Below are 25,446 nucleotides of genomic sequence, written 5' to 3' on the forward strand. Positions count from 1 at the left end.
ACAGGAACTATTGCACATCATGGGACAGAAACAGTGAAAAAAAAAAAGCCTGTTTTCAAAAAAATTCAGATACAACAGGAGATTGAACAACTAGCCTCATGGTGCAACCAGAGCAATCTGGAACTGAACATAATCAAAACCGTAGAAATGGTGGTAGACTTTAGGAGAAACCCTCCCATATTACCACCTCTTACAATATTAGACAACACAGTATCAACAGTAGAGACCTTCAAATTTCTATGTTCTAACATATCTCAAGACCTAAAATGGACACCTAACATCAAAAATGTCATCAAAAAAGCACAACAAAGAATGTTCTTTCTGTATCAACTCAGAAAGCTCAAACTGCCCAAGGAGCTGCTGATTCAGTTCTACAGAGGAATTATTGAGTCTGTCATCTGCACCTCTATAACTGTCTGGTTTGGCTCTGCAACCCAACAAGACAGACACAGACTTCAGAGGATAATTAGAACTGCAAAAAAAAAAAAAAAAAAACCAATTACTACCAACCTGCCTTCCATTGAGGACCTGTATACTGCACGTGTCAAAACGAGGGCTGTGAAAATATTTACAGACCCCTCGCAACCTGGAAATACTGTTTCAACGCCTACCCTCAAAACAACGCTATAGAGCACTGCACACCAGAACAACTAGACACAAGAACAGTTTTTTCCTGAACGCCATAATTCCCTCAACACTGTCAAACTATTTACTAAGTCGGCACTATTAGTAATCTTCTCATCATTCCTATTACCCATCTCCCATTTATGACTGTATGACTGTAAACTTATTGCTGGTATCCTTACAATTTATAGATTGTTTCCTAATATGATTTGATTGCTTATTTGTTCCCTATGACTATCATTAAGTGTTATACTTTGATTCTTGATGAATGTATCTTGTCTTTTTATGTACTCCGAAAGCATATGCACCAAGTCCAATCACACTTGGCCAATAAAAAATTCTATTCTATTCTATTTCATATTCTGCTTTCTTACTTTATTTCTTACTCTGCTTCCTTATTTGCATGGCCCACTCAACTTTTCTATGTTCCCTCTGAATAATTTATAGAAATCCACCATATATACATACATATATATATATATATATATATATATATATATATATATATATATATATATTTCTTTTTCGTAGGTTTTATGTGTATTTCTCTTTAGCCAGGTTCTACCTATGTAAACCAGGATATCATGCAGCCCTAGTTCAGTGAAATCACAATTCACTAGTTTCTGGGCTTTTTTTCTTCTGGCAGCCAGCAGACCCTTTGCTGCCCATTGGGAGACTAAGATAGATCTATTTCGGCCTTATAAGGCCTCATCAGTTAGCCACACCCTCATCTCATGTATCCTCCCTGTAAAGGTACAATATTTTATTTTCTTTCTTTTTCGTAGGTTTTATGTGTATTTCTCTTTAGCCAGGTCCTACCTACCTGCTGGCTGCCAGAAGAAAAAAAAGCCCAGAAACTAGTGAATTGTGATTTCACTGAACTAGGGCTGCATAATATCTTGGTTTTCGTAGGTAGAACCTGGCTAAAGAGAAATACATACATACATACATACATACATACATACATACATAAATATAATATATATATAAAATATAATATATATATATTTTATACATACAAAATGTATAAAATATATACAAAAAAAAAGTCCATTTGCCATGACAACTCTACCTGGATGACTGAGAATCTTCATAGATACATTATATATAAAACACCTTATTAATATTGCTCCCTCTTCACCCGTGTACACAAATCCATATGAATATCCCAAAGGTGCTTTTTCAAAAGGCAACTGGACTTTCTTGTTTTTTCTTTGAAGACGTTTCGTTTCTCATCCAAGAAACTTCTTCAGCTCTGACTGAATGGTGAGGAATGGAAGTAACAGTAACAGAGTTGGAAGGGACCTTGGAGGTCATCTAGTCCAACCTCCTGCTCACGCAGGACACCTGTATTAGGGATTCGAACCGCCGAACTGCCAACCTTTCTGATCCACATACGTTCTACAACAGCTTTCTCCAACATGGAAATGTACGCTTTTTTCTTCATTCTAAGCTTTTTAATACTGTCTTTCTTTAAAAAAAAAAAAAAAATACCGAGGGCCATTTCAATTGTTCAGTTTTAAGAGATCCCTTGAAATCTTAAATCAGTAATTATATATGGTGTGAAACAAACGAACGCCTGTTAACAGCAAACCAAAAGGGAAGATGGTTACTAAACGCTCTCTAACGTCCAATAGTAGCACGCGGTAAAAGACTTACTTACTCGTCCCGCTACGGTAACAAGCGATACCTACTTTTTAGCCACGCCCTTCCCCTCTCCGTTAACTGATCGCCCGACTCCTTCTCCTCCCCGCCACCACTGAGTTTCCAGACAGCCCGTCGCTAAGTGATGATGTCAGAGAGAGAGAGAGAGAGAGAGAGAGAGAGCCACCTCTCTCTTGCACTTCCGGCGTTTCGTCTTGTCTATGGCGCTGTGCGTATCTCATCATAGACTTCAATGTGAGGCGCCGGCTCCTCCTTTAAGGTTGGCGGCCATTTTGGCCGGGTGGCAGTCGGAGCACATTGTCTCCGTGTCCACCTGTGAGCCGCGGAGGCCCGGGGAGTTTTTTCCATTCGTAGCTCCCCCCTTCTCGTTCTTCCCGCTTCTTAATTTTTTTCTGGTAAGTGGAGCTAGCGGATAGTGGTAGTTGAGCCCGGTCTGCCCCTCTTCTCCAATCATGTGGAGTTTGGTTTGGTGGCTGTAGATAAGGCTGGCTGGGCCGCAGCTGTCCAGCTGCCTCGAGGCTTCTTTCCCGTCGCGGTGAAAGAGAGGGGAGCCTCGCGGGTGAGAAGGCCGAACAATCCCTAATTTATACCGCCGCGGTTCCACTGACAGCCCTTCTTCGTCTCCGGGGAACATTTGTTTCTTAGCCCTTACATTTATATTTCGCTTTCTGATGAATTGCTCAGTGTAACGTGCTTTGAATCGCCCCTACAGCCCTTTATCCTCACCACAGTTGGGCGAGGAAAAAATGACGGCCCCAAAGTCTCTCAGCAAACTTAACAGTTGGGTAGACTTAAATGTGATCCTTCCCGATTCCAATCCGGCACTTTTTAATTGTGACACCGCAGTGGTGAGCCCCTTAACTCTTCTCTTTTGGTAAATTTAGGTCTTTTAAGTCTATAGAGAGCATTTATTTTCGACAAAACTCTCTTCCAAGAACCGGCTTTATTCAAGATCCTTTTGATCAGAAGGCTTTCCCCATCAGCGGTGGCACCCTGGTTAGAAAATGTCCCTTTTCCACTTGGTCTGTTGACTCTTCTGATCCTTATGAAACCCTTTTGGTTTGACCATTAAAATGGCTATTTTTACCTCTGCTTTTAGATATTTGTTTAAGCTTTGAATGTCTCCTGGGCTGGAACCCATGTTATATCAATGAAGTAAAAAATAAATACGGTTTAATGCTATAAAAAAAGGATGATCATGGCAAAGTATTAAACTCATGTTTGTTCACCAGATAATTTGTAGCCTTCATATTAGAAATGTGATAAAACAGACAGCATAGTTGTCAGTGTTATTAGGTAGCAGAGATAATTGGTGGTAGTATAATCCCTGGATATTTAAATAATTTTTCTTTCACCAGAAATGTTTATTAACTGAGCCAACATTACAAAACTGCTTTATGAGTCTTGTATTATGCTAATCATCTACAACAAGTGGATGTAAACTGTTGCATGTGAATGCGTCCCACATTTTCAGTAGTTTAATAATTATGGATGGAAAGAATGAACAGATAGAATTTTGGGCAGTCTGGAGATAATGTCAGTTGGGGTTCAGCAACATTCTGAATTTTTAGAGAAAAACTGCTTTGGCGTTTGGGTATATGTAATGCAAGATAGCATCAGACATGAGCTACTTAAACACATTCAGGGCTTTTTTTTTTTTTTTTTTTTTTTTGAGATTGTGCCACAGCTGCAAACGGTGGCCACATGAACCCAAGGAAAGTTTATGTACTTTTATGCAGATACTCTCTGTAAGTGCTGTGAAACTCTTGTTTTCCTTCCAAACAAAGCACTGCTCAGTACTTTGCTTAATATTAGTGTTAGTCCATTGATTATCCACAAAAAGTCAGTAAAAAAACTGACTATCAGGAAAATTATTGTATTATATTAAAGTTCTATGTATGTTTGGTGATGAAAAAATGTAAAGTTCAACTAGGCTATTAGAACTACATACACATTCTGCATTTCAGTATACTTGATCAAATAGTACTAAATCAGTTTTTGATTTAGACTTTGATATCGGATACATTTAAGTGCTGTTTGACAAACATATTTTTACAAAAAGTGGCCTATAAATTCAGCAAACAAGTAAATAAAGTTTTGAGTTTTATGTAATTACAGTAGAAAATAATATATGTAGTTCAGGATTGAACTGTGCAGTCCCTGTTGCTCTGGGTGTTCTTGAAGACATTTCATTACCCACAAGATAACATCAGTGCAACTAGGTTGCCAGGAGAATAACCTAGAGTGCACTGATGATGTTATCTCGTTGGATAATGAAATATCTACAAGCAAATAAATAACCAAATTCAGAGTAACATCAAGGCTCCAGAATTTTATGTTTTACAAAAATCTTTATTTTAATTACTTAATTAAGTCCTGTACTTGGAATGCAGCCATGAAATGGTGACTGTCTTTTTTCTTCTTCTTTTTATTGTGTATATTGTGTTCACTTTTTCTATAAAAGCTAATACAACTACAGATCTCATTCCGAATCTGTCACATTTAGTGATATAAATATATGAGAAAGAAATGTGGATAAGAGGTACTTTTCAGCTTTAAGCACTCAGGACATAAGCTATTGAAAGTTACAGCTTAAGAACTGAAGTTTTTTTTTTTTTAAAAAAAACTCTCATATCAGTCCATATATTGCTTGTGTTGCTGATAAAGAATCAGATTTGTATCCTGAAGAGTTTGGTTTTAAATAGTTTTCCATAAGAGGCACTGGCATGGAAGAAGGACTAAGACTGATTTTGGCTTTTCCCACAAAAATCCATGCAAGAGTGAGATGAAACACATGCTCCCCACCAAGCATGCTTGTTCTTTGACTTTACTGTATCATTGATATCTACTGTTCTTCAGTGTTTCCTGATATTTATTATTTATTTGTTCTTTTATTCTAGAATCATCATTTTAGAATCCTTAGTTTGTCTATGTGCATAATCTGTAAATCCTTACTATGGCTGATAAACTAACAAGAATTGCTATTGTGAACCATGATAAATGTAAGCCAAAGAAATGTCGCCAGGAATGCAAGAAGAGTTGCCCTGTGGTTCGAATGGGTAAGAAATGCAAGTTATATATAACTTCTTTTAAAAATGTAAAATCAGAACAAGAAAAAAACATTTAAAATCATATTTTTCAACTATAAAGTCTTATTTGTAAATATCTGGTGTGTATTCTAGTATGTTTACTGATTTTTATTTCAAAGTTAAGAAATATTTGCCTAAAATACTTAAATTCAGGATTATTTGAGACCATTTACAAAATTTTATTCTAGTCAGAGATAATACTGCTCGGAATAATTCTTGTTCTTTTTAATTTTTTTATTTAGGAAAATTGTGCATAGAAGTAACATCACAATGCAAAATAGCATGGATTTCTGAAACGTTATGTATTGGTTGCGGTATTTGTATTAAGGTATGGATCATTAATAATTGAAAAATACCTCTATATCTTTCAAATAGGACAGTTCCAAGTATGGGTGCTTTTCTTTAATTCCCCCCCCCCCCCATTGTTGGATGTCTTATTTTTTGTGCTGCTTGCATTCTGCATAAATGTAAACCACAGTTTGATGTTCCACAGTGCTCTTTTACTTTTGTGGATAGGTAACAGGTGATTTAACAATTAGGAAAATTGATTGATTTGTCCTTGATTAAGTAGCTGTGGGCTAGGATTAAATAGTTGAGTACTTTTAATAAGCAGTCATTAGCTTTCCAGAGAAATGAAGTTAAATGAAGAGCAGTTCTACTGCTGCACTTTTGTTTGTTTGTTTTACCTTTTATGTGGGCACAGAAGATCTCCATTCTCAAACCAAAGCATCTGTCTTTTTCTCACTCTATTCTTGATGGTCCACTTTACACTTCTTGCTGTTGAATGTTATAATAATGATAATACAAAATTAAATAACCAGAAAATATCAGCTAGCCACCTTGACTATTACTGGGAGATCACTCAAAAAGAAGTGGGTTGGCAAACAGTTTTGGCTGTGGTTTACTATGTCATAGTCAATTTATTTATTAAGTATAGGTAGTCCTCAACATACAACCATAATTGAGCGCAAAATTACAGTTGCCAGTTGCGGTTGTTAAGCAGGTCACCACATGACTGGACCTGATTTTATGACCATTTTGTAGCAGTTAAGCAAATTCCATGGTTGTTAAGTGAACTGATTTTACTCAATGGGCATTTTTTTGCTGGAAACCAGAAGTAAACACCTGAAACCAACAAAATATGTCAAAAATCATGCTCACAATGCTGCAAACAGTGGTAAAGGTGAACCAGTTGCCAAGTGCTTAAAATACAGTCGTGACTATTAATGCACTGTCGTAACTTCAAAATGGAGTCAAAAGTAGCTTTTGAGGACACATTTTAACTTTGAATGGTTGTTTCGCAACTGGTTATGAATCAAGAATAATCTGTAAGCATTTTTCATGTTAATAGTAATCCATGTATCATGTAAATGTAGCACGTGTTCACACAACTTGCCAAACAATGGTTTATTGAATTGGCTGCTATTCACTGGCTTTATATATTGTATTGAGCCAATAAAACATGATTTACAAAACGATAAGGACCTCAGTGAGAAACAATGCACTAAGCAATAATTCAATAAAGCTTGGCACTATGTATGGATCAGTTTGGGCTGAAAAGTGGGATTGGTATTTAAAATAGACTACTGCTTTTTGAAGAAGGTGCATTGTAATTTTTTGTTTTGTAGAATTTGAGCTTTTAATTCTTGCTTCTTTGCTCTCCCCAATTATGGTTGCTGTAATGTCCAAATCATGACAATTACTTTATACATTAAATTCTGTATATTTTTGGTATTCTGCTTCGAAAATGAAAAATAAGCTTTCCATTTACTTCTGCAAGCAACTTCAAGATAAATTTCATTTAATTTCTCCTTGTGGCCTATTATAGTCTTAAATTTATTTATTCAATTTCTATAGCCACCTATCTCAGTCTATTATAAAGTATAAAATTATATCTTCATTATTAATTGTTTAAAAATAGAACTGCGGGTAAAATGCTTTGCTCTATTAATTGTAATCTTTTAAATGTATTAACTCATTTTATTTTACAGAAATGTCCTTTTGCAGCCTTGTCAATTGTTAACTTGCCTAGCAACCTGGAGAAAGAAACAACTCACAGATATTGTGCCAATGCCTTCAAACTTCACAGGTATCTCTCTACTACATTTCTTAAAAAATAATTGTGAATATGAAGTAATATGGATGTATATTTTATTTGTGTCATTCTGTAAAATATGGAAAAATTGCTTTATAGCATAAGTACAACTTTAGGATAACTTATCAATACACTTATTAGATATCTACTTGGATTGAATTAATTAATTGGATGTTGATGATTCCATGTAGTATTGTCACATTCTTAAGAATGGTGGTCCAATTTTTGGAGCCAATATGCACATGTTCTTTATATGAAAGAATCATTCCCTCTGTCAAAGAAATATCGTGAGAACAATTAAACCTAATTATTCTACAAGTTACCAGTTTTCATATTATGATCAGCAGAATTTTAACTACTTTGTGGCTTTCTGAAAGGCTACTACTGGCAAGCAGTTTAGCCTATTACACAGGAAGTTGTTTGTGTTCTCTTGTATTTATTTATTTATTTGTTTGTTTGTTTGTTTGTTTGTTTCCATTTCTATACCGCCCTTCTCCAATAGGACTCAGGGCGGTGAACAGCCAGAGTAAAAAACAGAACATACAAAATTTAAAAGCAGTTTAAAATGATTAAATATTTTTGGCCGTAATTTAAAAACAACCCAATTTAAAATCAGTTTAAAATTTAACTCAAGCCAGCCCAGCTAGTTGAAATAAATAAGTTTTCAGGGCCCGACGAAAAATCCGGAGGTCAGTTATTGTACGTATCTCTGGGGGGAGGTTGTTCCCGAGGGTGGGCGCCACCACAGAGAAGGCTCTCCCCCTGGGGGTCGCCGGCCAACATTGTCTGGCGGACGGCACCCTGAGGAGGCCAACTCTGTGCGAGCGTACTGGCCGGTGGGAGGCTATTGGTGGCAGAAGGCGGTCTCGTAAATACCCCGGCCCTAAGCCATGGAGCGCTTTAAAGGTGGTCACCAACACCTTGAAGCGCACCCGGAAGACCTCCGGGAGCCAGTGCAGCTCGCGCAGGAGAGGTGTCACATGGGAGCACCCCGTCGCCCCCATAATCCCCCGCGCAGCCGCGTTCTGGACCAGCTGGAGCCTCTGGGTGCACCCTAGGGGGAGCCCCATGTAGAGAGCGTTGCAGTAGTCCAGGCGGGAAGTGACGAGTGCCTGAGTGACTGTGCGTAGGGAGTCCCGATCTAGAAAGGGGCGCAACTGGCGTATCAGGCGAACCTGATAAAAAGCCCCCCTGGCCACGGCCGTCAAATGATCTTCTAAAGACAGCCGTGCGTCCAGGAGGACGCCCAAGTTACAAGCCCTCTCCGTGGGAGCGAGTGATTCACCCCCAATAGCCAGCGATGGCATCAGCTGGCTATATCGGGACGCCGGAAGCCACAGCCACTCGGGCTTGGAGTGGTTGATTCGGAGCTTGTTTCTCCCCATCCAGGCCTGCACGGCCTCCAGGCACTGGGACATCACTTCAAGGGCATCGTTGGGGTGGCCTGGGGTGGAGATGTACAGCTGGGTGTCATCAGCGTACTGATGGAACTCCACCCCAAAGCCACGGATGATCTCACCCAGCGGCTTTACATAAATGTTGAACAGAAGGGGCGAGAGGACCAACCCTTGTGGCACCCCACAAGCAAGGTGCCTCGGGATCGACCGCTGCCCCCATGTCAACACAGATTGTGACCAGTCAGAGAGGTAGGAGGAGAACCACCGCAAAACGGTGCCCCCCACCCCCAACCCCTCCAACCGGTGCAACATGATACCATGGTCAATGGTATCAAAAGCCGCTGAGAGGTCTAACAGGACCAGGATAGAGGAGCAACCCCTATCCCGAGCCCTCCAGAGATCATCCACCAACGCGACCAATGCCGTTTCCGTGCTGTGCCCAGGCCGGAAGCCGGACTGGAGCGGGTCTAGATAGACAGCTTTATCCAGGTACCGGGGAAGCTGCTGCGCTACCACACTCTTAACAACCTTCTCAACGAAGCGAAGGTTGGAGACTGGACGATAGTTAGCCAAAACAGCAGAGAGGGCTTCTTGAGGAGGGGCCTCACAACCGCTTCTTTCAAAGCGGCCGGCAGGACCCTCTCACTCAAAGAAGCGTTAACAATCTTCTGGAGCCAGCCTCGTGTCACCAAGATTAATGAAATCTTGTTATCGATAAATAGGGTCAGACTACACCTCATCACAACCCAGTATATTCAAACAGATTTAGATTGTAATGCTTATTAAACAATATTTTCAAGAACACTCGTTTGCACAGCAAATGAAGTTTTGTTAAAAGTTTTGATAATTCTCCGTTTCATTATAACACATTTCATTATAGCACATTTACTTCTAAAGGCAATGGAACTGGAAAATAAAGGAATATATAATACTTTGTTTTTTATAATACTGTCTGCATTTTAATTACTTTGTGAAGGTTGCCTATTCCTCGTCCTGGAGAAGTGCTGGGTTTGGTTGGAACAAATGGTATTGGAAAGTCAACTGCCTTGAAAATCTTAGCAGGAAAGCAGAAACCAAATCTTGGGAAATATGATGTATGTATAGCAAGTATATAATTATCTAATTGTAATTGTAAAGGGCATTGGGAATGGCCTTGAAGGATGAAGATCACTACAGAAGCAACAGATAAACAGGGTTTGCCCATTTAAGAATCTAATTTGAGGAAATATCTCAGTGATGCCCCTCCTAGTTAACATTAAGATAAAGTGAGGAGGGAAAGAAGCAAATCCAGACTTGCAAGATTCTGTTGTTATAGCTTTATAATAAAAGTAGTATTGATCTACATGCCATTGATTTCTTAGTCTGGTCTACCTTATAGGGCTGACCATGATACTCTTTTGAATGGGTGAGTGGATAGAAACTAGTAGAGCTTGAAAGTTTGCTGGTTAGCTTTCCCTTTAATTAAGATCCCTTTAATTATATTTGTTCTCCCAAGTCTTTGATCTTTATTAATGCAGTTGGGCTTGGCTTTTCAATTTTGTACATTATCAAATTGACTTTATATTTTATTTTTTAAATATTCACTGTGATTTTGTGCTTTTATCAAGTTAGTTTTATTATGACTTTAAATGGTTATATCATAATTTTATCCATGTATGATATCTAAAACATTGAATGTATTGAAATCTAACAAATACAAAATTGGAAAGCAACCATTTTTTAAAAAAAGCATGTGCTGCATTGTGCCACAAACGTTTCCACTTTATTTTTGTCTCTTTTTCTTTCATGTTATTTCCAAATTGTTTTTGCAATTCTTTGCTACCATTTTATATCTCCCATTCGTTACCCTGCCTATGCAATTTAAAAATAATTCTCACTTAACTGTTCATTCAGCAACTCTTCAAAGTTACAGTGGTGCTGAATAAAAATTAGTTGGTTCCTCAAGGTTATGGCTGTTACAGCATCCCCACAGTCATACAATCAAAATTTGGGCATTGACAGTCCACTTGCATTTACGATTGCAGTATGTGCTTCAGCTCCCCCATCTGCCTATTTCCCCCACTCTATGTCTGTCCTTTTGACCATATTGCACTGTACTGCCTACCCCTGTCAATCCCCACCATCCTAAACTGACTTTCCCCAGGTGCTAGCAGCTGACTTGGGCAGGTCTGCCTCATCAGCTAAAGGAGAAAGAAGATGACAAAGGATAGCAGGGGGCAGGGCAGGGCAACCAAAAGGTCAGACATGGGAGTGGAGGAGATAAAAGAAGTTGAATTGGAGACAAGCATGGCAGGGTAGATAAAGTGTGAGGGCCTCACTAAACTACCTTAACTGGGATTACTGGAACTCCCATTGCGAAGCAGTTGCAGTGCAGTTGCCCATGACTGCATTACTTAGCGACCAATTTTCCAGTCCGAGTTAGGCTTGTTTAGCAAAGACTGCCTGTATATGACAACTTAATTTGTACATCTAGTCCTTGATTTACAACAGCAATTGGACCAAAATTTCCATTCCTACATGATGCCGTTTAAAGCATGATCCCATCGCTTAGTGATGACAATCCCTGTAGCCCCAAGTTAGTGGGGAAGCTGGCAGAGAGTTGCAAGTCCCAGGTGGCTTGTAACTTCCTGCCCCAAAAGGTGCATAAGGGAGTGAAGGAGGCATGACAAGACCTGGCTTTGTAAGGATGGTGCAGGAGGCTCAGATAGTGTGCAAGGGTGCAGAAATGGATGCACTGGGGCATGCAAGTGGCCAGTGCGGCACAATTGCAGAAGCTGAAAGACGGTGCACAGGTGGGGAGACCTGCTCTAGTACCTGGCAATCTTCCTTGTCTGCTTTCCCAATGACCTGGGGAAGCCAATAGGGGAGGTCACAAATGGCAATCACATGACTGGTGCATTGCAACTGGTCATATGTGCAACTAGTCACCAAGTGCCCAGATCACTATTTCATGACCGTGGGAGTGCTGTGATGGCCAAAACTTTGAGGACCAGTTACAACCACCATTTGTTCAGCACTATTGAAATTTCAAACGGTCACTAAATGAATGATTATAAGTCAAGGATTACATGTGGTTTGCTTGCATTGATAACATGCCTGTGTTGCATTCATGAAGATAAAGTGGATGTTCAGACTTGCACTCCTAATATTTTAGATAATGTTATTCCATACTTGCAAAATGAGGTAAATCCTTGTTATTACTAGCATTTGTATCTGTCTACAGAATTTAGAAACTCAATTTTCTGTAATTTTAAAGTATTCTTATCTGCTTAGATATCATAATACATATCTTTAAGAAGTTAACTGTTAGGAATATATGATGATCTTTCTACCTGTGGTCCATATGCAAAAGATGGGCTGTCTTATATGTCTTGTAGACTAATTCCTTCTGAACAATTGTTAAAGGTTGAAAAACAGTAGTCACTTCTACGATATAAAATATACTATGGGAGTGGCCAATTGCTGTAACACCTGTTTTATGGAATCTGCAATATTGATCTGGAAGCTATTACCATTTTTCAGAACATGAAGTACCGGTATATAATCAGAATAACCATCTGAGGTTTTATTTTCTGAACCATGGCTTTATTCCCATAAGCATTTATTTAAATATTTTGTTTAGGACCCACCTGATTGGCAAGAAATCCTGACATATTTTCGAGGGTCTGAGTTGCAGAACTATTTCACAAAAATTCTGGAAGATGATCTGAAGGCCATCATTAAACCTCAGTATGTGGACCAGATCCCAAAAGCTGCCAAAGTGAGTAAAAAGAGCATTGGATATCTGATATGCAATGCTCAGCTTGGGAAAGAAAGGGCTAACTGATCAGTTACGGGAATGAGAGAATTTTTCAAAGCTTCATGAAAGATTTAACCTCATTTGTGTTTATAGCAGGCTTCAGTTTTGTATAGTTTCTCCTGTGGTTTAAAAAAAACAACTTGGTTGTCTTATGACAGGGAACAGTGGGCGCAATATTGGACAGGAAGGATGAAACCGGTACCCAGACCATTGTATGTAAACAGCTTGGTAGGTGGTAGTTTCATCACAAATTATTTTGGGAATGTTTACATAATCATTTAATATTTTTAAAATATATTTCTGTTTAAAATAAAGTACATTCTCTGCTAATGAAATATTGTAGAGTATGTTAAATTTTATATTTATTTATTCTCATTCAGTGAAATCCTGTCCAGCAATGAGAGAGCTAAAAATTAAATATGAAATAGGCTGAAAACAGGAAGATTTAAACATTTGTGTTTCCTAATTGGGTTGATTTCAGTGAAATCAAAACATGACTAAATCCAATTGAACTGAAATTATTTAAAATGATGAACTGTACCAAAATAAATTTTATAAAGTATTTTTAATGGAGTCCAAAATGAAAGCATGAATTCTAAATAGAGACATACTACAAAACAAACTTTTCCAGCAATCTTGTATCACCCATACTATTAGTTTTCCCAGGTAGACCACACAAGAAATCTGACCAAGTAAGCTAATTCTGCTTTATTATAAAGCTACATTAACAGAATCTTGCAAGTGTGAAAGTGCAATCCTGCCTTTACAGCATGAGTCCTTTCTGAGCTTCTTGCTCTGCCCACTATGCAGCTGCAGACTGCTGTCTTATCTGACCCTTCCCTTGGCAACATTTCTTCACCCCGTCTCCCAAGGTCTTTCTAACATATTATTATACTTAACCTTAATATGCTTCCTCAAAGATTCTAGTTTACAATGTAATTTTCAGATAAAGAATATCTGTGCTTTTCGACTTGAACGAAAGAATCATGTAGGTTTCCCATTTCCAATTATTATTGCTTTAAAGTATTAATGTCATAGTTTTGAATTGTACACAATAAGAGTATTGCAAAATCAGCATTAGATATCCTAGAAGTCTTGGTTGCCTTCAGCAAACTAGCATTTCACTCTTTACCAACTGAAGATTTTCAGCATGATTTTCAACACATTTCAGTGACATAAAAGTAGTCCTCATTTAGTGATAATAATTGGGTCTGGCACTTTGGTTGCTAAGTGAAACTGCAAGTGTGCTTATGATTTTATTTTAGCTCTCCTTTGTTTTATAGACCTGCAAAAGTTGTAAATGCAAGCATTAGTTGTAAAATTACTTTTTCATTACGGCCATAACTGCAAAAAAAGGTGCTAAAAGAGGCAATCACTGAATGTCAAATATGTCAATGCCTACATAAATTGGACAATAACTGTTGGTCAAAGTTGCCATTTGTTTATTTAGAACCAATCTTTAGTCCAGTCTTCAGACTGAACTACAACTGCTCCTTATAGCTTTACCCAGATGAATTAATTGTTTTGTGTATCTTTTGTTTACTAACTCATGTCCAGCATTCTTAAATTTCCAGGAACCACTTCATATCAAATCTATATCTCTAAGCTGAAAATTACATCAAAATATCCAATTAAAATATCTCATATTCCACAAAATTGAGGAGACTTTCTGGAATTGTGGGATCTTGAAGGAGAAAGAACAGAAAGTAAAAAATAAATCAAGAAAAATAGTATTTCTTTTATCAGCAAGAATTGCTGTTTAGGATTCAGTTTTTTCTATGTTAAAAAATTGTAATGGACCTAACCAAGGACCATTTCTAGTACCTTTCTTGAAGGGAATAGTGAAGCGCTTACATATATGGGAAATTCTGTAGGTATGAACAACAGTTATTTTAGGAAATTTCATATAAATTAATATTTTTAAATTATCATCTTCATATTTAGCACATGGTAATATATATTTTGCTATTTTAAAAAACCTACTTTTATAGATTTATCTCATCTAAGAGAACGAAATGTTGAAGATCTATCCGGAGGAGAACTTCAGAGATTTGCTTGTGCTGTTGTTTGCATTCAGAAAGCTGATATGTACGTATCTTTTTATCCTGAAGAGTTCCACTATGGAGTACAAAATCCCAGGATCTTGTACTTCATAGTGTACACTTGGGCTGCAACACTCCCTCTCCCATGCAACCACACTCATAGACATTTTGCTGAAAATGAACTGATGATTTTGGGATTTATAGCTTTAAAAGGTTTATGTAATTTGGGAGTGGGAATATTAATCATGTTTTCAACTGCTACAAAAAATATTGGAATTCACTTCTTTAGATCTCTTTGTTTTTCTCTCTTCTTTTGCAGTCTGTTGCTTTTTCATGTTTCTTTTTTCTACTTTTCCTTTTTATGTTTCTGTAGGTTTTTTTTAATTGCAGGTGAAAAAATTAGTAAAAATTATATTTTTTTTTAAAAAAAAACCCCAGTTCCAAGAGAATAATAGTGAGAGAGGGATATATATATCTCCCCTGATTCTCAAAGGAACCAACCGTTTTAAGAATCAAAATATTAAATTAAGATTGGTCTAATACATCAAAGTTGTTATGCTTTAAAATTTGTAACTGGTCAAGCCTATACACATGCTCAGAACACCTTTGACTGATTTGTGTGCAGTATTTTTGTCCTGTCTGCTGTTTACGTTGTGCCTCACCATACTCAGATCTCTCTTGGTTGACATCCTTTTATTGCTTACTGGGATTAATGGTGTCCTTTTTCAGGGAAAAATGTTTTTTTAACACTGATGAAAACCTGTCTTCTTTTTTGGGGGGGGTAGCTTCATGTTTGATGAACCTTCCAGCTACCTGGATGTTAAGCAGCGTCTGAAGGCTGCTGTTACTATTCGATCTCTAATAAATCCAGACAGGTAAGACATTTATGAATGGATTCCTAAAATGATGTGAGTTACATGCTTTTTTTAAAAAAATCCTTTTCAGAATAAAACTTGAACTTTTGCTACTTTTTTGTTTTTGTTTCTTTGAAATTATCTGTTCCTTTAACTCTTACCTCGATGAGTATTATTTCTTTTTACAAACAAAAAGAAGTAAAGAATTCTCAAACTGAGTTTGTAAAATGCGGTTGCTAAAACCCTGTAGGATAGAAAATGATATTCACGTGTTTATTTTGCACGAGTAAAATACTGTACCTTGCTGTTATGTTTACTGAAACATGTGAAGAAAAGCTTAATTGAAATCTCTGAACTTTTGGTTCTTTACCTTTTTATGTTCTAGATATATTATTGTTGTAGAGCATGACCTGAGTGTCTTAGATTATCTCTCCGATTTTATCTGCTGCTTGTACGGTGTGCCAAGTGCTTATGGTGTCGTCACAATGCCTTTCAGTGTAAGAGAAGGTAATTGTTATTCAGACTATTTCTTTCATCTGTCCTGGATATTTATACAAAAACCTTGATGCAATAAATACATTGACATCTATACGTAAAACATATAAGCAGTATATGCCTGTATCCTAAGAAGTGTGTTCTTATAAATGAAAGATAAAATACTTCTCACACATACTATCAGCCTGCTGCTTTGGATTACTTCTGGCTGAATTGAGAACACAGGTTTGGAGAAAACTGATATAGTAATTAGATCAATTGTGAAAATCAATTATTGTCCTTGCCCTTACCATGCATATGATATGGTACTATAATTGTATAGTTCAATTTTTCCTTTCTTCATTGTTTCAGTAAAAGGTTATATGATATGAGCACTTCAAAATGAAGAGCTTGCTGCACCATGTTGAAAATATCCCAAAAGGGGGATAAAATGCTCTTCTGATAGATTTTGCCCTATCTTTATGTATCCAAATGTTGTTGTGGCCCGTCAGCGGCCTGTGCAGATTGTAGCTGACTCTGACAGCAAGGAGGCTGGTGTGGTGTTGCGCCAGCAGCCTGTGCAGCTGGCACTTGAGTCGGACAATGAGGAGGCTGGAGAAGATGTGGTGACAGAGGCAGGGATTCAGCCAGGGCCTTCAGAACCTCCAGAAGCTCCTTTAAGTGAAGAGGACGAAGAGGAGGAGCCTCTTCTCGATGCATGGGTGTGCAGAGTGGCCAAAAGGCAGGAGTGGCTCCTCAGGAGGAGGTCTCGAGAGTAAGGCTTGGGGCTAATTGGCCACTCCCTTAGCCTATTTAAGAAGGAACGCCGACTGAAGCAATTTGTAAGGAACAACTTTAGTTCATTCTACTTCGTGTCTGGATTCTCTGCAAATTGCTTCTGGGCTTTCTGCCAACTTTAGTAAGATTGTGATTACTTTATCTTTGGTTTCTTGTAGGCTTTTAAGAAAGTTTCTTTAACAGCCTTTGTTTTGAAAAAGACAGTTATTTTAGTAAATTAAGTTTTGTACAAACTTTGTGTGTGTTGTATTCTTTGGGGTCCGTAGCTGGAGCAGAACAAATGTTTGCTGTTTACCTATAAAAACCTTGTATTATTAGATCATCTCATTTCCAAAATAGCAGAACTTTTATGTATACAGGTAATCCTTGACTTACAACAATTCATTTAGTGACCATTCAAAGTTACAATGACATTGAAAAAAATGACTTCTGACCAACAGTCGTAATGCAGTATCCCCATGGTCATGTGATCAAAATTCAGATTCTTAGCAATGATTTCATATTTATGATGGCTGCAGTGTCCCAGGGTCATGTGATCACCTTTTGTGACCTGACAAGAAAAGTCATTGGGAAAGCCAGATTCATTTAAAATGCTGAGAATTTTGGGGGCATTTTTTAAATCTATTGTGACAATTTCACAATATTAACTAAAGCTTCTTTTCTTACAGGCATAAATATTTTCTTAGATGGTTATGTCCCAACAGAAAACTTAAGGTTTCGAGATGCATCGTTAGTTTTTAAAGTGGCAGAGACAGCTAATGAAGAAGAAGTTAAAAAGATGTGTATGTATAAATATCCTGGAATGAAAAAAAAGATGGGAGAGTTTGAACTGGCTATTGTAGCTGGAGAATTCACTGATTCTGAGATAATGGTGATGTTAGGAGAAAATGGTGAGTTTCAGTTAAAAAAAAATAAATTTGTGAGTTTTCATGAGAGGGCCCTGTGTGCTTCTGATCTTATTTAAATGATATTTAGTGTGGTAGCTCTTTAAAGTGATTATTTCCTTACTGTTGAGAGATGTGTAATAGAACCATCTGTAAAGTAGCCCATTTGAAGAATAGGCATCTAGATTGCTTCAATTGGACTCTGACTGGACAAATCCTGTCAAGGTGATTGAAGCAAAATCTTAAAAGGTTATCTGAGATGACTTTGATCATGTGGCTCCTGAAGAATTTGACACTGTCCATGTGATTGCTAACCCAGATACCTTTTTATTAGATTCATGCCCCTCTGGCTGGTGAGGACTGCCCCTGGGATGATGTGGCTAGAATCTGTACAGTAGTGTCTGCTTTATTGGGGTAGCTGGAGGTTCCACCTACCTTGAAGAAGGCAATGGTATACCCTCTCAGGAAGCTGTCACTGGATCCCACAGTCTAGTTGTTGTCCAGTTTCTAGCTTCCTAGTTTTGTACTGAGACAGAACTGTTGGTTCTGTTCGTTGATGATTTCTGGAGGAGCTGGGATGAAGGTAGTGCAACAGAGCTGGTTCTTCTTGATTATTCAGTGGTTTTCAATACCATCATCCATGGTTTCCTTCAGGATTCTTTTAGGGATTAGGAGTGAAGGGCCTGTGTCATGGTAATTGTTTATCCATGGTCAGTCCAGTCAGTGTGGACAGTGAGGCAGAAATTGAATTTGAGGCATCTGATATATGAGATGTGTGATACTTTAGTCCCTTATGTTTTAGCATATGTATGAGTAAGTGGATAGGATTCTATCAGTTCAGGACTGTGTATCTACTCTCTGAAGAGAGTGCAATTCTGGAGAGGGAGCAGCAGACTATAACAGACTGTGCTTTGTTCTTAAGATGGACATTATCAACACTACTGCTTTTTGAATAAGATTTTTCTATTTTTTAGGAACTGGAAAAACAACATTCATTCGGATGCTTGCAGGGCGACTTACTCCAGATGATAAAAGTAATGTTTATTTATTGATTCAGCATAACATTTAAAAATTATTTTCCATAACTTATATTACATATAGTATATCTCTTTCAGGTGAAGTACCTGTTTTAAATGTTAGCTATAAGCCGCAGAAGATCAGCCCAAAATCTACCGTAAGTGCTGCTTCATATATATATATATATATTTTGTTTATTGTGCTATCCATTAATCGGAAGTAACATGTTTCTCTAAAAATAAGAAAGGGTCTTATATTAATTTTTGCTCCAAAAGATGCATTAGGGCTTCTTTTCAGGTTCTGTCCTGCGTGTGTGACAGAGCTAGAGGACGAAGTTGGATGTTGGGGGCTGAGCACGAAGGGGCTGCAGTGTGGCACCACCCATGCCCTGTCACCTGCCTCAGCTCACAGCAGTGGCACCAGCAACAAGGAGGCATGCGATCTGGACACGCCGCGTTGGCTGTCTGCCCCTTCACAGCCATGGGCAAATAGACACAGTGGGGCAGAGTCAGTGGGCAGCCACACAATACATCTGGCAGGTTGGATCGTGCCTCCCCCCGCACTTCTGCCTCCACCTGCTGTTTGGAGGACCAGCCCAGTGGTTGCAGCGCTCTGACCCATCTGTGCTGTGAGGGCTGCACAGCCCCAGAGTGCGGCGGCCAAGGGGCCGGCCCTCCAAGCAGCATGCAGACGCGCAGGGGAAGACACATGATCCGGCCCACCTCACACACCATGTGGCTGGCCGCCCAATCCATTCTGTCTTTGCTTGCCTATGGCTGCGATGGGGCAGGCAGCCACACGGCACATCCAGCGGGCTGGATCATGTGCCTCTCCTGCCTCTGCCTCCGCTTGCTGCTGGTGCTACTGCCGTGAGGTGAGGCCCCACCATCCAACCTTGTCCTCCAGCTCCACTGCACATGCGGGACGAGCCATCCGCTGCCTCACCCATGACAGCCCTGGCAAACGGGAAGGGCGGGGAGCCCCCATCTCCAAGAGGCAGCTGGGACTCTGGCCAGGCTCCCACAGGCACCCCCAACGCAAGCATTTTCATGCTAGTCACACCCAGTTTAACGGGCTTATTTTGGGGATAGGTCTTATATTATGAGCATCCTGAAAAATCATGGTAGGGCTTATTTTTCTGCTTGAGTCTTAGCTTCATGGAAACACGGTAGTAGACGTTTGATATGAGGGTAGTTATATGCACAAGTTTATGTCAATGGATGGAACATTTCAGGAAAGCTAGATCACATTCCAAGGACCATGAATCTTTTAATATTCTGAAACACTGACTTTTAAATAATGTTTGCATCATTAGAGAAATGAACCAGTCAGCATGGTCAGGAGGTAACATGGAATGTTCCTGAGTACAACCTTAGGAATATTTTCACTTAGATAGCTTGGGTTCTACCATCTAACCTGCCAATCTTTGGTGGAACTCCTGGAAATGACTTCATATATGTTTGGGTTTTTAATTTTTTTTAGAACTTGAAGGTAAGAATAAGGGCAGAAATCCTCTGGAAGATAAACCAGTCCTGTCTTTAGTTAAGAATTTTTGGTAGCCAAAATCGCTGGCATTCCACATTTTTGAGATGACTTGGCTATTTTATGGTGTTTGAAGAATAGAGATAGAGTAGTTTGCCTCCTGCTCCTATTCTGTCTGATAGTCACTAATTAGGTGTTAGATGGTTATGGACTGTGCACCCTAACAAAAGTAGTAGGAATAATATAGTAAACTCAATTCAGTGTGCCTAATTCTAAATATGATTTAATTTGAATAGGGAAGTGTTCGTCAGCTACTTCATGAGAAGATCAGAGATGCTTACACACATCCACAGTTTGTGACTGATGTAATGAAGCCTTTGCAGATTGAAAATATCATTGATCAAGAGGTATTATTCTTGTGTTATTATTCTTGTGTTACTAAGGTTAGTTTATGTGAAACTTCCCTAATTTACCAGCTAAACTTTTAAAAACGTGATTCTGCCTTAGGTGCAAACTTTATCTGGTGGTGAGTTGCAGAGAGTTGCTCTTGCTCTTTGTCTCGGAAAGCCTGCTGATGTCTACCTAATTGATGAACCTTCCGCCTACCTGGACTCAGAGCAACGTCTGATGGCTGCTAGAGTTATCAAACGGTAAGCTGGCACTATCGTAGGCAGAGAGAAATACCTAGTTTCTGAAGACGATTGTAATTTATGAAAAATCTGATTGCAAAAAATAAACTCTTCTATTTCAGTTTCATTCTTCACGCTAAAAAAACTGCTTTTGTGGTAGAGCATGACTTTATAATGGCCACCTACCTAGCAGATCGTGTCATTGTCTTCGATGGAATACCATCCAAATGCACTGTGGCAAACAGGTAAGTAGGATGGATAGAAAAAAAGTGAACTACTTATGCTATAATGAATTATTTCTGCATTCTTGTCTTACTGACATTTTTCAACCAAGCCATTTTGTATTTTAGACCAAAAAAAAAGCCCTTTAGCGTATGGGCAGCTCTTCTAATAAATAAATAAAAGTAGAAGTAAATAAAAATTAATATTGACAGCTCCAAAAACAATAAACACTTGTGATATATTTTCTGTATATTATATCAGAGATGACTTTGCAGTTGAGCACTAGTTCAGAATAATGAAGATTAAGATAATATAGAGTTGAACCAGTTTGGTAAGGCATCAGGCAAGAAGCTAGGAAACTGAGTTCTAGTCCCACTTTAGGCACAAAGACCCCTTACTTTTAGGCAGTCACTCTCTTAGCCCCAGGAAGCAGGCAGTGGTAAATCACTTTTGAAATTTTGCCAAGAAAACAGAGAGGGAGTTGTACATGCAGTCACCAAGAGTCAGTGCTGACTCTACTGCATGTGTGGGCATACACATACAATGGATATTTAATCAAAAATCTTACTTAGTGACAATGTCTTGCAAAAGTATCCTAGAATGTATAGGACAATAAAAGGAACAGAGGAATATTGAAATTATACAGATATAGAATGCTAGAATGGGATATGATAATTAACTATATTCATTGTAAAGTCAACAAAAGGCTGACATTGATGGGGACAAATGAAAGTAAAGAACTACATTTTTCTATAGTTTTATGGCTATGAAATTAACAGATTCTGAGTTCAGTGATTTTATGCATGGATTAGATATTTTTAAGGAATATATGGATTAACTCTCATAGTTTACATAAAAGCTATTTATAATGAGTTAGAAGGGGATAAACCTGTATTATACCATGTTTCCCTGAGTCTTATTTTCTTTTGACCCCCCCAAATAAGAGCTTGGCCTTATTATCGGGGGTCTTATTCTGGGGGTGCAGGAGGTGGCGAGTGTGGGACTGGATGTCCCGTCACTGCCATCCCCTCCCTTCCCTGTTCTTAGCGTCGGCCAAGTGGCCCAAAACATCCTGTCCCACCTCAATGGCAACAGCTGCTTTCCTTCCCTGCCGTCTCTTTATCGAGAGGGATGGCAGGTGGGGTGGGGGAGAAGTGAGATGTGTGGAGTGAGACATGGCTTCCCTTGCTGTCTCTTCTCTCCTCCCCCCCTTGCCAGGCATGGCAGGGCTCCTGCCCCTTGCTTAGCCACCCATCCCCTTTAGGGATGCAATTTGGGGGTGGCAGGTGGGGCGGGCGAGAAGCTGGACGCAGGTCTTACGTTTCAAGCTCTGTCGCTTTCCTCGCCATTGTGTCCAGAAAAACACACTGTAAAAGAAAACCTTGCAAGTTCAATCAAATTTCTCAAACTCGCGAGATTTTATTTTTCAGCGTGTTGCCCTGGACACATTGTGCTTCTGTAGCCACATCGGTGGGCACACGAGCTCAGCTCACCAGCTGATTTTTGGGCCTTCTGGGCCCACCAGAAATAGGGAAACAGGCTGTTTCCTGCCTCCGGAGGACCTCGGAGTGTGGTGGAGAAGGCCCGTTTTTCTCTCTCCCCAGGTTCCAGAGCCTTTCTATAGTCTGGAGAGGGTGAAAACAGCCTTCCCCACCCTCCTGGAGGCCTTCCGGAGGCGGAAAACAGCCTGTTTGCCAACTTCCAGTGGGACCAGAAGGCCCGTTTTTTGCTCTCCCCAAGCTCCTAAAAAGGCTCTGGAGCCTGGGGAAGAGAGAAAAACGGGCCATCGTGATCCAGGAACCGGGGGGGGGGGGGTGTCGCTTAGAATTATGGGGATGTTAAATCTTTTGTTCATTAGATAAGGTAGACACTCTTCTGTATCAGGCAAAGGTGTCAAAGAATTTTAGGAATGCTATTACAGGTATTAGAGTGATTGTATTAGAAGGATATTTGGCTGCCATTGTGTACATTAGAGTAAAGTGATCGCAGATTGATCTCAACCATGGTTTTCTATGGTTTCATCATAAACAGTGTAGGAGGAGAATTGACAGTAAGCCAGATCAGCTGCTATTTGCCTCTCTCAAAAGGAGAAGAATTTGACTAGGATAAACTGAGCTAAAGTTGTCTCAGAGTTGTTTTAATTTATGTTCAGTTAGCAGATTCTCATTTCCTAACTGCAGGAAAAGAAATACAGTTGCCTTTGATGGAAGAGCACAGAGCATATTTCTTAGTAATTTAGACTAAATGGATTCTAACCCAGATGTATCTTCATAAGAACAGAGCTGAGCACCACAAAGGAAGTTTAGTACACTTAAGTAATTTGTTGCTGGGAAACAGATGTAGCCTTTGTAGTTTGCAAATTAAACTGTTACATTGTTTGGGCATGTTTGTGCACAAATTGGAAGGAGGCTGATTTGGTATTTCCACAAAGTGGAAGAGGCTGGCTAAATGTTGAAAGGGCTTTCATGTCAGTACTTACACTAACCGGAACTATGGAAAATTTGTTCCCACTCCTCTCTTTCAAGGTTTGGGGGGTAGTTATTTTCTAATCTTTGTGTAAGAAATATCTGAATTCTATTACATTTCACAGGCCTCTCTACTAGCTCTGCAATTGATTTCATATCTTTGCACTTGGACCATTTTTTAATTTTTTGCCTCCAATAGTAGCAATTAAGGAAGAGGAGGGTTGCTTCCTATATTATGTCTACGGACAGGAAAGATCTCCAAAGTCCCTTTTAGGCTGGAAAAGCTCTACAGGTACATTTGGAAGCTGGGTAAAATCACTTAAAACAGAACTTTACAGGCCTAAGCAAAATTTGGCTGGCTGGATGTTAAATGTGCAAGTATCCTTTTCTTACCTTTTTCCCTTTAGTTTATATCTCAGGTATGCATTGCCCCTAAATAGTTGCCAGCATAATACCATGTTTCCCCGAAAATAAGACGCTGTCTTATATTTTTTTTAAACCCTGAAATAAGTGCTCGGCCTTATTGCTGTGCGCTCAAAAGCCCGATTGGGCTTATTATCAGGGGATGTCTTATTATGGGGAAAACGGTAGATTTCTAACTAGACTACAGCAAAATGCCTGATGAATTCAATTATGTTTGCTTTGTTGTACATGAATGTTATTTAATATAAGTGGCAAACTAGATGGCTTTCCTTTAATTAGAAAAGTTGTTTATTATCTAAAATGTAATAATTGTTGTCAATCTTCTTTACAGTCCTCAAACTCTTCTGGCTGGTATGAATAAGTTTTTGTCTCAGTTGGAAATTACTTTCAGAAGAGATCCAAACAACTATAGACCAAGAATAAACAAAGTCAATTCAATCAAGGTAGGAATAGCCATGAGAAATTTTATTTTTTTCTTCTCATACATATACTTACCCCATCTGCAAAATGTTGGATGGTGGTAGTGGAAGGGTTTTCTGTAGTTATGAGTGTTAAGTAAGCTCATTAATAGTGTTTTTCTCTCCCCAGGACGTGGAACAGAAGAAAAGTGGAAATTACTTTTTCTTGGATGATTAATTGAAAAATAGTTCATTGATTTGGAACAGTGGAACAGTGAAAACTTTTGTTACATAAAATACAATCAGGTTTTAAAATATAAGGCTCATTCCAGGGGTTAAAAAGAGTAAAAATGATGCTCTTTATGTAACATTCACTGCCTAAAAGCAGTGTTAGAATACCAATTTTTGTGCCTGATATGGCCATCTTTTGGATGTAATATTTCAAAGCAAATACAGCTGATGTCATAGAAAGAGACTGTGTTTTTCACTGTGGATTTTGGTTCAAATATAACTTATTAACATACCAAATGCTGGCATGTTTCCAATTTTACGTTTTTTTAGCTGTTTTCTGTACAGGGTGGTCATCATACAAATTACTATCATAAAACCTCTGCAAAATGAGAGGCTCCTAAATAAATGCCCATCTAAATCTACAGCGGTTGTTTTGAATATTAATGACTCAGTTATGGTTAAAATGTGTATAAAGTTTTGAGGAGCAAGAGTACTGATGAGTTCCTACTCTATTCTTTTCCGATTGCTTGTAGTGGAATACTAGGGTGAGTAAAAACTGTGCTATAAACAACATATCTAATGGAATTTCATTAGCCATCCATTTCACATTTTCACGTATTGGCAGATATAGCTTCTGCTAGTGATGATTTGTGTGTTCCATATTTTGGAATTCTAGTATATTTGATTCATCAGACTGAAAATGTAATACATGTAATGGCTTGGAAATTTTTTAGAAACCCAAGATTGTAAGGCTTAGTGATTTAAAAAACACATTTGAATTAATATCTTAGAGTATTTTACAAATCCTCTAATGTGTACCTTCACTAGATTAGATTTGTAGTTGGATATTCTTATAAA

At 38.7% G+C, this 25,446-nt stretch overlaps 2 protein-coding genes across 7 annotated transcripts in view; one reads left to right on the top strand and one right to left on the bottom strand.

Annotated features, from left to right (window-relative positions):
* Nucleotides 1-2,393, bottom strand: part of ANAPC10 (anaphase promoting complex subunit 10) — a 35,305-nt gene extending 32,912 nt beyond the window's left edge. For 4 of the 6 annotated variants that reach the window (XM_070948531.1, XM_070948527.1, XM_070948532.1 and 1 more), the window contains exon 1: nt 2,319-2,393. The gene's annotated coding sequence lies outside the window, so the exon portion shown is untranslated. Of the gene's footprint in view, nt 1-2,283 lie in introns of all 6 variants that reach the window. The other 2 variants (XM_070948528.1, XM_070948529.1) reach the window with 2 other exon arrangements.
* Nucleotides 2,394-2,539: 146 nt separating this feature from the next.
* On the top strand, nt 2,540-25,010 carry ABCE1 (ATP binding cassette subfamily E member 1). The gene is made up of 18 exons (XM_070948920.1): nt 2,540-2,684; nt 5,190-5,348; nt 5,621-5,706; nt 7,370-7,467; nt 9,847-9,964; nt 12,493-12,630; nt 12,828-12,897; nt 14,661-14,757; nt 15,497-15,586; nt 15,951-16,072; nt 17,506-17,727; nt 18,696-18,755; nt 18,837-18,895; nt 20,517-20,627; nt 20,728-20,870; nt 20,972-21,094; nt 24,291-24,402; nt 24,548-25,010. Exons 2-18 carry the CDS (start codon nt 5,246-5,248, stop codon nt 24,593-24,595), a joined length of 1,800 nt encoding a protein of 599 aa, XP_070805021.1. The 5' UTR covers nt 2,540-2,684; nt 5,190-5,245; the 3' UTR covers nt 24,596-25,010.
* Nucleotides 25,011-25,446: the final 436 nt, after the last annotated feature.

This window comes from Pituophis catenifer, unplaced genomic scaffold, assembly GCF_029215685.1.
Source record: "Pituophis catenifer annectens isolate HBS135680 unplaced genomic scaffold, rPitCat1.0.hap2 SCAF_8, whole genome shotgun sequence".
Taxonomy (NCBI): Eukaryota; Metazoa; Chordata; class Lepidosauria; order Squamata; family Colubridae; genus Pituophis; species Pituophis catenifer.

Coding starts and splice junctions, on each gene's coding strand:
- ABCE1 (XM_070948920.1), top strand. CDS start 5,246: ATGGCTGATAAACTAACAAGAATTGCTATTGTGAACCATGATAAATGT. Junction 12,631..12,827: donor AGATCCCAAAAGCTGCCAAA/GTGAGTAAAAAG, acceptor GTCTTATGACAG/GGAACAGTGGGCGCAATATT. Junction 18,756..18,836: donor ACTTACTCCAGATGATAAAA/GTAATGTTTATT, acceptor TATCTCTTTCAG/GTGAAGTACCTGTTTTAAAT.